A 14,773-nucleotide genomic window follows, 5' to 3' on the forward strand; every position below is an offset into this window, starting at 1 on the left:
TTAGCTTTGTTTGCATTTGTGGCATGGGAGGTTAGCTGCTCCATGCAGCTACTGCTATCGCATAAAAGAATTTAATGAAATTTAATGACAAGTTACTCGATCGCAGACACGATCTGATCGTTTGTCTACACTTTTTGTTGCAATCGCTGCGCTGTGGTTGCTACAGCTATTGCTGCTGCTGTTGCGATATGAATATGAATTTGTCTCTAGGACATTTTCGCAATTAATTGAATTATCGTCGTGAATGGCAAAAGGCAGACATCGATTTGGCTGGACGTTGGACGACGAACAGTGGGATCTGTTTATTGTAGCCGTTTTCTGTGTTGGCCCAAACGAACAATTGGCAGATCGCCGCCGATCTCTGTCTAAGCCTGGCCCCTATGGCTGACTTATGCGCGGCACGTTTTATGGCATTTTGGTTGCAAGAATTCTATATGGCAGTCGACCAATCGATCGATTGATTGTTGGGGTGTGGCACACACACACACACACACACTCGCATACTGACGATTCACTTGCCACGCTGCAAAAGTCGCTGCTCGTGTTAAGGTTAAAGCAAAAACCCGTCAGAGCTATTAAATTCAGCCACGCTCCATTAGATGCGGCGACTGCGCAGCTGACGGCGCTGTCAGCGTCATTTACGCCTAATTAAACAAATTATTGCATGTTTATGCTGCAAGTGCTGGCAGCAACACCCAGCAACAACATCAACAACATCATCAACACCAACAACTACAACTAACAAATTCAAAGCGATTCGCCTGCACACGTTGCGCATACGAAATGTGGCCCAGGAAATCTCACAATGAAATCTTAATTGTAAGACAATCGTCATTCGCAAAGAAATAACACACACACATTGTTAATAAATAGCGCAAAACGCAAGCAAAAGCAACGTTAGCAAGACAATGCAAGCAACAACAAAAAACAACAACGAAAATTGCAAAAAAATATTATGTTACAAGTTGGCTTACAAGTTCACGAGCCAACAACAACAATGAGTGGCAAATTACATGTCTGCAGCACCGAAACTGAAATGCTCTGGCAAACAAATTCAAAATACATATAAACATAATTTTAAAAATAGTTAAGGTTTTATGTATTTGAGTTATTTTCACATTTATTGATACTAAGATAAGCGAACCCCAAAACCCAAATCGATTGGCAAGCAATGCTCTCTTGGTATAAATTTATTCCAGTTCTAACCTGTCGATGAAATTAATAATATTTTTTAACACATTATTTCAATAGCAATAATAATTGCAATTCTAGATAATTACAAATGATAGAAATTCTTAAAGAAAAAATTCATAATATAATCATTTAAGTGCTATCGTCCAAAGTTTGATGGCTATTAAATGAAAAAATCTTAACTGAGATTGGGTGATATGTATGCTGTATGTGTTAAATTACACAATAATTGTATTTTTCCACAACTTCATTAGTAGATCGTCTTATTAAAGCTTAATTAACAAATGAAACAAAAAGAGATATAATTATTGCTAAAGCTATGTATATGTATATACATATTCATATACATCTTTATCTGGTTTTTTGCAAGCTGCATGTTCAACTTGTGATGCCCTCGCTGAGGCTCAAGATACAGATACAAATGTATCTATGCACATAGTACTTTATAGTATCGAGCGACAACAAAGCAAAGTAAGACACAGCAAATGGCGCTGTGGGCGATTCGGCTGCCTGGAGATCACTGATCTGTTGCCTCGCTGTCCTCGTCTTTGTCTCCCATTTTGCACTGTATGTGTGTGTGTGTGTGTGTGTGCGTGTGCCCCAAAAAGCCAACAACATTGGCCAACTAATTCGCCTGTCACGTGGCGCTGTCTGCGCTTAAGCTGAAATGGGAGCAATCTGCGCAGCTAATTTTCAATGTGCAGCGCACTCATCTAGTTCAAGTTCGAGTTGGCACTGTGAGTGCGTGTTGCCATTGCGCAAGCTGTATTTTAGCCAGGCCAAAAGGTAAAAGTGGCACACTCCCCACCCAATTGAAAGCTCAAGACCTTTGGCAAAAAATAAAGAAAAAAAAAAAACAATGCCTGCACTCGCTCGCTGGCCTTTAATCTCTGACTCGCTGCCATTTGGCTGGCAATTTTCACGCTTGTCATTTGATATCTTACTATTTATTTGTTATACACATTTAATTTATGCATTTGTTTGTGCTTTGTTTAAACAACAACAGGCAGCAAGTGCAGCTGTAGCTGTCTAGAGATCTGCAAAATGTTGAACTTACATAAATGGCAGCTTGTTTCCGAGTTGCGCTTCTAACATAATTAAACCAGATACGGTTTACATTTCAATGCCAAGAAAAGTTCGACAATGGGCGTGGTGGACAAACTAACTATGATTTATTTAGTGAAAGCAGTCTGTACTAAGTACTTATATATTTATTCGTATATCTTATCCCAAATCTAAGCTTATAGTCAAGTTGTAAAGTATGATTCACGAACTAGCACGTAGGCGCATTCACAGCTATAAACTCGTCTAATCTCGGAGCTAAATATAGTCACAAGATTTTTGGAGTAGATAAACATTAGACGTATGATGAATGGCGCATGCGGAAGTACAATTTTGGATGCGCCACAGCCCCGAAAACGAATCAGCTATAGTCAAAGATACAAATGTATCTGAAGGACAAATACCTGAGCGTGAGTACCACGCAAAAAACTGTGGCAAGAATCGCACCCACCAAGCAGCAGCAGCAGCAACAACAGCAGCAGCAGCACCCAAAACTTAGCTGACTAATCAGATATAGAGATAGAGCCACGGAGACCTGATCTCTTTGCTGAATGAAGTGAGGAAAACAATTTGCGCTCATGATGGAGGAGCCCACACACACAGAGTAACTGAAAAATCAAATAACACGAAATGCGGCAACGGCAACGGCAACTGAAACCACAAGTCAATGTCAGCTATCGGTGGCGGCATCTATGGGGCTGCAGCTGAAGCTGCGACTCAGACTTTGAACACACACAAATAATAACAATAATAATAATATTATTTGATTCACATTAATCTATGTTTGTAGGCATAGAGAGAGAGAGAGCGAGAGAGAGAGAGAGCGAGAGAGAGAGAGAGAGAGAGAGGTGCCGGCAGGCAGGGGGCCTTTTGTGTTGGCCAGTTGAACTTTTATATTTTGACAATTCAAAGTTAAGGTCAACAAGGGATTTGAAATGCTGCATTGCGTGGGTTATGTTTTTGTTTGGTGCATTGAACCTCATTTATGTTGACCACAATTCAACTCAACCGAACCGAACCCGAACCGAGCATAATTAGCGTTCATTGTGCGCAGACGGCCCTGAAAACCGTTTCAATGCTTTTTTTTTTGTTTTTTGCGCATACCGCAAGATTTTTGGCACTCGTTATTTCATTAGCCATTTGGAGTGTGTACCAGGTGTGTGTTTGCTGTTTGCAATTTGTTCGCTTGTTAGCTGTCATAAGAGCCAAACATATTTATGCACTTTACAAGAATTTCGAACAAGTCTCTAGCCAAGTGCAGCTGTAACGCTTATGCGATTTACATACGTCTATTTACAGCTTGATATTTGTAACCGCATTTTATTTATTTATTTATTTATATGTTTGTCGAGCTCAATATAACTTTCGCTTTTCTAGCGTTGTGTAAGCGTGCATGAAAATTGCCCATTAGCGCCTCATCTTTTATAGGCTTAAGCACACACATACTGACACACACACACACACACACACACACACACACACACACATACACACACACACACACACACACACACACAGAGATGCTATAACTAACCTGTTCCAGTTTTCATTTCACACTTGCTCGACGATTGCGCAAAATTCACAGATCCCCTTGAAAACCCTAAAGACAATACCCAAAAAATAAAAATTACTCACTGCATTTGCTTTTCACACATTTCACGGAGTTTCCAATTGCATATGGGCATTGTTATGTCTACTTAAACCAAATGTGAACTCATCTATGTGAACATTCATTCATAAATTCTCATTAAGGGAGTCACTGTTGCCCCTGCCATCTCCCCACTCCTGTCAAATGTCAACAAGCGCCACGCGGCGTTCTGAATGAGGCCTAATGAAGAAGTCGTGGATAAGGGGACAACCTTTAAAGCGTTCCTACATTTGTGCGCGTGCATGTGAGTGGGGGTCTATGTGTGCACCAGAGATGACAATGTGACGAAAGCAGCTTTTCTTAATTTTTATGAGATGGTATAGCAGTTCTTAAATCAACAACTTCATCAATTCAGACATAATCAATCTTCGCTTCAATTGAGCAAATTATACGAATTTTCATATTATATTTGACTTGGCTGACTTGTGGATTGTACATATTTAAAAAATATTAAGCGTATATATAAATAAATATATATATATTTTTATACTCTTGTCGAGGGTATTTTTAATTTGTTTTCACATTTGCAACAATTAAAAGATGAACATACGAAAGATGACTTTTAAGTGACATGTAGGTCAACGTCTAACCCGACCAAATAAGATCGAAGAAATGTAGATATAAGGGTATTTAATCTTCGGCCTAAGATGCCTATCCATCTCGTTTGTATTAAAATAACGTTCATATATTTGGGATATAGAAAGGTTATAAAACATTGATTTTCTAACTAACTATTTAGATATTTTTAAGAGATACATAATTATGTTAATTGTAGAGACATTTAGAATGAATTTCGGTTAACATAGGGATGAGGTCTTTCCAACGGTTTTTAGATAGATTTATTTATACTTTTTTTTATAGAGCTGCCCCTCTAGACAGTTTCCGTTCACGGTCGCAGTGCACGCGCTCCCCACTGCAGCATTAGCATAAGAAAAACCCATATCTAAATTTGTGATTATATGCATACTTATTTACGATATGTTTGCATCTGAAGCTTGCTGGTGACGAGCTTTGGTTGGGCTTTGTCAGTTGGTCAGTTGGAGCAGACGACGAAGTCATCGTCATCAAAATGCAAAACCTACGCATTTTATTTATATTTTTTTCTACTCATTTACTTTTATTTTTCTCTCACTACTAGCCGTGGGTTGCTTTTTATATTTTTTTTATTTATTTATTTTTTTTTTAGCTGTAGTCAAATGTTCTTTTGTTAACCGCAAGCGCATACAACAATAAAACATTTAAAATATAAAATTTACCTGGTTGCCTTTGCCGTTGATTGCTGTTGATTTTTGGCAGTTTGGCAGATGTCGAAGACGCCCACGTTGCAAGTCCAACTAACTGAATTGCTTGACCAGCTGTGTAAGCTGAGTGTTAATTAAAGCATTAATCGTTTCGCACGAATGGGCGTACTGTGCCAGACCCAAATTGCTCAATTTGCAAGCAACTTGACCTTCAATCCATGCACTTCAACCTGACATGTGGACGATTTATCCTCAAAAAATTGTTGTTGTTAACTTGGCCAACTCAAGTACAAGCAAGTGGCAAGGAGTGGGGCATAGAGGGGCGGAAGCTACAAGGTACGGGGCGGAGAGTGTTGTCTTCTACTCGTTCCATGAATGAGTCGCATCGAATGCATTGAATTGAATTGTGTGTATTGCAATCGTATACAATGAGTTATAAAGGCAATAAAATGTATCCCAATTTCAAGTACGCGACATCTCTCGACTTGGCTTTTGTATTTTTAGCGCATATTGGAAACATATCAAAACGAACAACGTAAAGCAGCCGCAACAGCAACAGCAACAGCAACAATAACAACAACAACAACAATCAACAACTGCCACATGGAGCTGTAAAGATGTTTTTACCGATTTTAGAAGTCATAAGGTCAATGCTGAGTGCGCCAAGCGCCAAGATCGTGTTTTGATTGGGAATCGCTGTTGTGTTGCGTCTCGCCTCGTTTGTTGTTGCCCCGTTGTAGAAGTTGTTGATGTTGCCTGGCGTCGTCTCTTGTCAAGTGTTATGACTCGTCCAATCCGGCTGTCCAATCTGTCTGCGTTAGTTTAAAGCTGCAGCCAACAAAGCGGCTTCACTGTGCTTAATGCGCTTGGTTCCCAGACAGATCCAAACATGATGTTTTTGTTGTTGTTGCCGTTTGTTGTTGATAAGGCAACATCAGCAACAACTCAACAGTGAAATCAATATGAACATGAAAATGAAAATGAAGTTGCTCATAGATTAAAAAAACATTTTTAGATCATGCAAGTTAAAATTTATGATTGTACTTAGTGGACAAATTTTATTTAATCCGCAAAACTCTGAATTAAACCCAGGCTGCAATTGGCTGTTTTAATATTCCTATAGTGTAGAATCATTAAAGATTTTACATTTATTTTTAATTTGAAACTTCCATTTTGATTTAAAAATTTAAAGAAAATAAGACATAGAAACTTGACTTTATCTTATAAATATTGTATTAGAAGTATTTTAAATTATTCTGTACCTACAATTTTCTGGTGTAGCTAACGATCTTACTTTAATCCGAGTGCTGTGTTAAACTATTAAAATGCTGACTTACTTGTTCTTCTACAACTGATTTAACTTATGCCGTCACAGCTGGTATTCAAAATTAATGTAACCTTAATTGATATTCAAACTATTAATGCTTTGAGAAACTTAAATAATCATAATCTCCGCAGACCTTCACGATTGCAATGAGGGTGCAAGATTTTGCATTGTGTCGGTCAATGTTGCATTTAAAAATTTGTGTAGCTAAATCAACGAACTTGGATTTATCAATTAATAGCCAGTTATTGTGCTATTGTTAAGTACAAACACTTTGCTCAATGACCATTTATTTTTATGTTTGTTGTGGGACAAATCGACAATTGCAAATTCGTTACGGCTGCCGCCTGCAGCTCGTAAAAATCCAATAAAAGATTATGAAAATTGTGCAGTCAGCAACAGAAACAGCAGCACCAACAACGCCTACGCATTAAATCGAAAATAATAAAATAAATAAATATTGCTTCGAACACTCCCATAGAAAATTAATAGAAAATGAGCGACGGCTACTTTGAAGAGGCTGCAGCTCCGTTTGCTACAATTTGCTACAGGTGGCAGTAACAACAACAACAACAACAACACGCAACAGAAGCAATAGCAACAAAAGCAGCTAAACGACCTTGCGCTTATTGCAACAGTTCTGCTTGCGTCGCTGCTGACGTCGCTGCTGGCGTTTTGCTGTTTACACATTTGTAAATCTGATCATGTTTACTTTTATATTTGTTGAATCTCGTGTGCTGCTTGTTGTCTCATGTCAAGTGTCCTATGTGGCGTATGCTTAATTTGTGAACAAGCCACGAAAGCAATTTTGAATTGAAAATTGATAAACTATTTGAGGCATTCCCAAATGCACTTTGCACAACATTTAATCACATTAAGCGCAGCAGCTGTGTGAACAAACGGCCTGTGAATTTGTTAAAGAGCCCGAGCATAATTTATACACAACATTCATTATTAAAATGTCGCTAGACATTGAAAGCGACAACAGCCGCACGGCCCGAGAAACGAGACAGATGGTTAGACAGAGAGACAGTGGGATAGTGAGACAGTGGGACAAACAACAAACCAAACGTTCGCTGAGAATTGAAAAGTTTTGAAATACGTGAATTATTACTTGCACTTTAACTTGGCTCCGAGCGAGGCGATGACGATGAAAATATTTTACAATCTCAGCGCCTGCCAATTTGTATGCATGTGCGCCGCAAGTGTGTGTGTGTGTGTGTGAGTGTGTGTAGTTGACATTTTATAGACGGGCGACGGCGACACCGAGTCGCCACCTGTCGCTTGTCTGAACTGGGGGAGGCGGGGTGGTGTGTGGGTGCAGAGGACAACTTCAATATGACAAAGCCATTTGCGCCTGTCAACGCCCCGCAATTGTCTCCAGTTGGGCTTTAAGCCAAGATAAATGAGTCGAGACTGAAACTCCAAAGACTCGAAGAAAAAAAACTCCAAAAGGCAAAAAATCCAAAAGCAAAAACCGACAAAAGAAAAGATCTTTGCACCTTTGACAAAATTCTAATTAGTCTCAGAGCTGTTCTTTCTTTTGAGTTCATTAACATTTTAGTTCACCTTTCGTCATGTGTGTGTGACTGAGTGTGTGTACTCTTCTCAGACATTTCCGTCGGGTCGTGCTGCCAACTCTGTTTACATTTCAATTAAACTCGCATTTTTCGTTGCTCTGCTTTGCATAAAACAAATTGACAATAAATACCTGGCCAATATTACCACATTCGACTAGCGAACTACGTCTCTGGGCCTAATGGAACCAGTTTAGCCGATAAGCATTTAATTTATCGGCCCAACAGGCTCGCATATATAGCCCATTCATACATACATACATTTATACATATCGGTTAACTATATATGTTCATATATAGAGAGCTTTGGCTGCTCAAACTGTTGTGCGGGTGTTGTTTCGATACAAAATTTAAGCACCAGCTTTACTACACTATTCAACAAAGTTGTTCTTGCTTCGTAAAATTACTCAAGTTGAAGAAATTCCAATTGAAGTAAAGTTGATTTTATATAAATTAAATATATGTATTTCTTTTTGTTCTAAAAATTTAAATGTGTCAAAACTATTCAACTAAAGTCTATTTGTAAAATTTAGTGCTTGTTTTAGCTGAAATACAAACATTATCATAGCTTATACTTCTCATAAATATTTTGCTCGCTTTTCAATTGCAAAATGAAAAATTTGCATTTATTAATGTAGCAATAGATGATGTGTTGTCAACTTGTTTTACTATTAAATTGAAAACAATGGACTTTTAATTAATTGACAACTAGACATTTAATGTGCAGTCGATATCTTGATCTTGATTCTAACGCAACTGTGTTGCAAAGTGTATGCTTTTAAATATTCATTAGAATTTCAATTAGAAAGACAGCCAACGACTCTGACAGCAAAAATCGCAAAATGTTTTAACATTTTGATTGAGAACTTGTTTCCAGAATGTTGTCTGCGATTTAAGGTATTGTCATATTTGAGATTGTATGGATTATCGGAAATGTTCGCAGCGAGCACTTGTGGTATCAAAGTGGCATATCTAAAGGATGTCATGTTAAAATATCTGTCATTTATGTTATGTTATTTTATTGGATTTCATTAGCGACGCCGCTCAAAACGTCACTCGGGCAACAGCAACAAAAACAATGGCAACAGCAAAAAAAATATATACAAATAATAATAATAAATACAAAACATGGGCATTTAGCGCACAAACAAATTATAATTTCAAATGGCACAAAGTGCCACTTGAGATCGCAGCTCTTAACAAAAATGTTAAATATTTTATCGGCCTTTTTTGTTGTTTTTGTTGCTATTACTGCTATTGGGTCTGCTGTTGTAATTTAATGAAAATGTTGTAGTTTAATATGCGAAAACTTAAATGTCAGGCTTTTGTCGGCGTTTTGTGCCTTAACACTTTTCGACTAATTTTTGTTTTGTTTTGCTTTGTTTTTTGTTAGCAACTAATCGAATGCGTCGCATGCCTTAAGTGTAAGCAAATTAACAAGATCATTTACTATAATTGAGATGGAGATCTCGAAGGCGGAACCCCGACTTAGATGGAGAACGGGCCGGGCCGGCTAACAGCTTTGATCTTGGCTCCATTTTTGACCGTCAAAAGTGCAGTTGAGAAATCAAAGCAATTGGCTCCAGCCAGCAGCGCCCCCTGGCGGCTCAATAGCCAAAATGAATTTATGGGAATATGGAATATGGGCTTGGGGTAGAGAGATCATAAATTAATTAAGAGCGCTGCATGAACGGCATTTCAAATACATAGATATATATATATATAAATATATATAAAGAAAAAATATGGGACACTGCCTGACAGAGGCCGAGGGCCAGCCACAATTGATTAGCCCACGAAACGGGTGCACCCCCGGCTTTTGTTGTTGTTGTCTAATGCAATCCGAACTTAAATCTATATTCATGGGCAACATTTTTTCATCTTATTTACAGATTCAGCGCACGAGAGAGGCGTTCGGCATGACGGAAACTGTTTAGGCATTCAATGCGGCGATCAGCAACCAAGTCCATGTCCAAATCCAAGAACTGAGAACCTTTGCAACTAGCCGCAAATAAATCGATCGAACGAATTGCGTCCGAGCGGCGTGACAAGCACCCCTCCCATCTCCCGCCTCCACCCTTCGACCCCAACCCACCGAGTGTAAGGCCACAAAAAAACAAGGCACAGAAATGGACGCATGCATCGGCCTGGATTGCATAGTCGAGAATCGTGACTATATTGCCAAGTGGGGCTCTGCCCTAGACACGCAGAATGTGACGGTGAAGAAGCAGGTCTTCGAGCTGCTCGCAGCGCTCTGCGCCCACAACTCCGACGGCTATGTCCGTGCCATCGAAACTCTCGAGTTTTACAAGGTATATATAATAGATTATCTTTTATTTTACATATACCTTGCATAATCATATCATTCAATATTTTATCACATTATTCGCGTAGAATCTCAAAAATGAACGGTATCGCTTCAAAATTGTCATCAATGAGTTGGAACAGTCCTGCGCCCTGATAACGCCACCATTGGACTATCAAAAAGCATTGCTGATTTTCATTAACTGCGTCATCTTAAAAGAACCCAATCTGCAGGAACGCATTCGCATACGCAACGAGTTTATAGGTAAGATCCCTATTTATAATTTCTCTGTTATTTATTATTATTATTCGCAAGTCAAAAAACAATCAGAGTTAAAAGATTTATTCATGATTCATTCATATGATTCATACTTAGAGAACTTTATAATCCCAAGTCTCCCATGATAATTAATACCTGTAGTACATCCCCAATTTAAATTTGTGTTCGCTAATTGTTAACGTTGTTACGTTTGTTTGGAGTTCTGTTTCTGTTTATGCTTTCTGCTTTCTGCCAACGCTGATAAGCAACAAATCATATTGATAAACACATTAGGCCAACCATACAAAAAGTCATCAGTCGACCTCTCTCCCCTGCCATCCTCTCCCCATCATACCTCTTCACCCAAATTTCGAGTCAACTGCTTTGCCCCCTTGGGCTTTGCTAGCTGTCTTCGATTTCATTGATTTGATTGATGTGCCCGCTGATCCGCTAACGGCGCCGCTGATCGGCACTGCCCTTGACCATATACCAAACCATAGAGCAAACAACATATGCCCAGTTGAAGTTGGTTAACTGCATGTCACAGCCACACCAGAGACCCTCGGGGTATGCGGTGCTTTGGGGGATCTGGGGGTCGTTGGATAATTATGATCTCGGCATCTGCTTTGCCATACTCAACCAGCAATCATCGAATCGCCAACTCGCCTTTGTCTCTTGACGCACTCCAATTGGGTAACCTTAGCACGTGCCAACGATTTGAGGTGCGTCTTTAAAGTAAATATCGGGTTCGGCACCTTTTCTTGGTCAATTAAAACTTACTCGTGAAAAGCCCATAACTAGAATTTAACTAATTGTGAACCGTGACCGGCGTTTCAAAACCAAAAACGTGGCTTTGGACATTTTTGAAAAGAGATAAAGGAAAAATCCCGTTATCTATTTTGACTGGACACATAAACATGGTTGGAAAATATATTTTTGTTTACTCTGGGCGTGTCCAAAGTAATTTGAATTTTTCAAGTTAGTTAAAGTCGAATTCAGCATTATAAATTATGTCTTATAGCAATATGAAATGCCACCCAGCCTATGAATCGGAAATCATCCAATGTCTAAAATTAAATAAAGTTGTGTCTTCCCATGTTTGACTATTAAAAATAATTTGAATATGCTTTGTCATTAAAAAAGATATTAAGTGTTTGCTACATGAATATTCTCATGCTCAGCGTTTTTGATTGTTCTTGTATGGTGTCTACCAGCTGTCGTGAGATTAAAACTAAGGGTTGTCCAGTGAGTTACAGCAACAAATTGTTATTTAATTCTGCCTTGTCGGGTTCTACTTGAGAGCTCTGCAATATCAACAACATAGACACGTAGTTAAAATATAATAAGTCGCCTTTATTCCACAGTTGTTGACAAACAAGGGACGCACTCACATCCTGTCCCTGACATTGCATTCAGCTTCCCCCCAAGCCCGGCTGTCTGCTTGTCCCCACCGCCTTTGCCCCCTTTGGCAAAGTTCATGAACTGTAATGACGCCTTCAAAAACTCCATCCTCCATCTGCAGTCGCATCTCTAAATGTGGTCGGCAGTCGTCAGACCCGCTTCTCTTCGTATGATTCGTATGACTTTGATTGAGCGCAGTTCTGCGTGCAACGCAGTGGCAGCAGCAGCAGCAGCAGCAGTTGCAGTCGCCGCCTGCGCAGGCGCAGACGCAGTACCAAGTGTGGGGAACATTCGCTGATGCGTTGAATGATGGCTGCACTTGCCGCATATAGCTGGCTGTTGGAAGGGGTGCTGAAGGGGGGGCGGCATTTTATTGTTCTTAATTAAAATAAATTGAGCTGCGCTTTTTCAGCATTACAAGCAAATAATAAATAAAGCAGCTGCGACAAAATCGACAAAATCTCAACTCTAAAATGTAAGTCACGCACTCCACCTCCAACTGCAGCACTCCGGACAGAGAACGGTGTGAGGGGTGGAGGGGGAGGGGGCCCGGTTGTGAGTTTGGTAGCACATTTTACACAAATGCAATGTTCATATCGAGTTGGAACATTCCTCAGCGACAGATTTGACAAGCAACGGCCGCATTTTGTTTGGCAATGAGATGATGTATTCAGTTTCAAGGCTGTTGGCCCCCAATGCTCATCCGATCTCTTGGCCCGCTCCCTTCTCCATCGGCGCAACGTGCATACCAATCTTTGAGTTTCCAGGAACGCCCCAGCATGATAAATATTTGCATATTCTCAGTTTTTGTTGTTTGTGCTCTTTGAAATCTGCTAATGCCACTTAAGTGCCCAATTATCAGCTCAATCCCTCTCTCCCTCTCCGTCTCCATCTCTCTCTCTCTCTCTCTCTCTCACTCTCTCACTCTAAGAATTGGAATCCGTACAAGATCTGGTCATAGTATTGCCATCGTATCTGCTGTATGTCATCTGTCAAGTCCATCGCTGCCGGCTGTGCGGCGTTTACTGATTTATGCCCCATGATTTTCCACTTTGGCACGCTAAGTTTTTCATAGTTTTGTTGTTTTTTTTTTTTTTTGCTGCTCGGACCGCGCCATAAATTTATTTATTTAACAATTTTCTCATTTAGTTGGCTGGCAAATTTCAATTTCAATTGATTTATAAAGCGTCAACAGCTTAACAATAAATACACATAGAACAAGGCAAAAAAAAAGCAAAAAACGACATACAAAAATATTCAAATCGAATTGATTTTGATTTCAATTTCTGTTTTGATTTTTAGTCTCTCTTTTTCTTTTTGCTCGTTGTTATGGCATGTTATTAAACAATTAATTGTAGATTTTGGGCGTGTCCCATGCAAATTCCTTGGCTGTAGGGCATGAGTACAATTGAAGCTGGTTATTATTTTTAAGATCGGTTCGACGAGTTCTCTCGATCCGCTAGTCAAGACCACGACTTCCGAAAACTTGAAACAATGCCCGGACAAAGAAACTTTAACACACAAACAGAAACTGACACACACACATTTTAATTGTGCGCCTTTTATGGTTTTCAATTTCAAATAAATGAAACGACAACGAAACACAAAGTCGTAAAATAAAATTATTAACGTCAAGGCGCCAAATACGGCAAACACAGGGTAGGCATGGAAAGGGGGGGATCGAGCAGAACAGAAGCTACAACGACTTTCACGAGCATTTTGTAATTAAGTTTTTATTATAAATTTATTTACAATACTATACACACAATTTAATATGCCTGTGTGCTGATTGTAAGTGCGCAAATAAAAGCAGGAGGCGAAAAAACGAGCTTGACCGGAAGCCACTTTGGGGAGCATTGGGCGGTTAGACCCAACAGCCACCAGTCCCCAGCCAGCAGTGGGAGTTGGGCAGTGGCACATGTTGAGCACAGTTAGAAAGATCTTGATGACAAAAGAATGTTAGCAACTTTCTCAAACTTCCTTCGTTGCTTTGATTTTTAGTTAGCAAAGTCGAAGTCAAATTTCTCTAGATTTTGCTATATTTTACTTTGTTTCCTTAGCATGTCTAAGAAATGAAACTAGGATATTTATTTGCTCAACACAGCACAAATTTTAGTCTTCCTCTGGTTTTGATTTCATTAAATGGCACATTTAGCCTAGAATTTGATATTTCTAAGTTTCAGCGATTTTAAAACGGAATTAATTCTTAGGCATTTACTTCCCTAGGTTACTTTTATGTTTATTTAAAAAATCAAATTATTTTTTAATATTTATAGACTTTTTCTTTATAGGAAAATTATATATATATTAATCATTAATATAACAATATCAACAGGATAATAGCTAAAATAATATAGCTATATCTATCACTCATCTGAGACTATATATATATATAGATATATTTAAAACCACTTAGTATTCATGTGTTATTTTCTTTTCTCTTACAGGCCTCAAAATATTGCCGCTGCTGAGTAATCTAAGGTGAGTGGAAGGTCTAAAGGCCATTTCATGGGACTTGTGTCTAGTCTTTAGGGGATGTCCCATGTGTTAGTCAAAGACATGGCCAGCCACCAACACCAATTTTAACTGACTTCAAGATTTGTGCATTTTGCCATGTATATGCTGAATCAAGACAATTTATGCAATGTTTGTTAACTGAAACCCTGAAACACACCCACTACAGCAACGGCAACAACAATTATAATAAAAACTGACAACATAGTCCAAATGAATATCACAAACAATTTAAAGCAAAATCGTTTTGCT

At 39.0% G+C, this 14,773-nt stretch overlaps 1 protein-coding gene across 1 annotated transcript in view; it reads left to right on the forward strand.

The window, feature by feature from the left end:
* The window catches only part of LOC6556567 (formin-J), a 34,809-nt gene that overhangs the window by 9,585 nt on the left and 10,451 nt on the right, over positions 1-14,773 (forward strand). The window contains exons 2-4 of the mRNA XM_001985375.3: positions 9,936-10,355; positions 10,438-10,612; positions 14,455-14,488. Coding sequence (XP_001985411.1) covers positions 10,173-10,355; positions 10,438-10,612; positions 14,455-14,488 — 392 coding nt within the window. The 5' untranslated portion in view covers positions 9,936-10,172. The remainder of the gene's footprint in view (positions 1-9,935; positions 10,356-10,437; positions 10,613-14,454; positions 14,489-14,773) is intronic.

The sequence above is a fragment of the Drosophila grimshawi genome, unplaced genomic scaffold, assembly GCF_018153295.1.
Source record: "Drosophila grimshawi isolate 15287-2541.00 unplaced genomic scaffold, ASM1815329v1 contig_44, whole genome shotgun sequence".
Taxonomy (NCBI): domain Eukaryota; kingdom Metazoa; phylum Arthropoda; class Insecta; order Diptera; family Drosophilidae; genus Drosophila; species Drosophila grimshawi.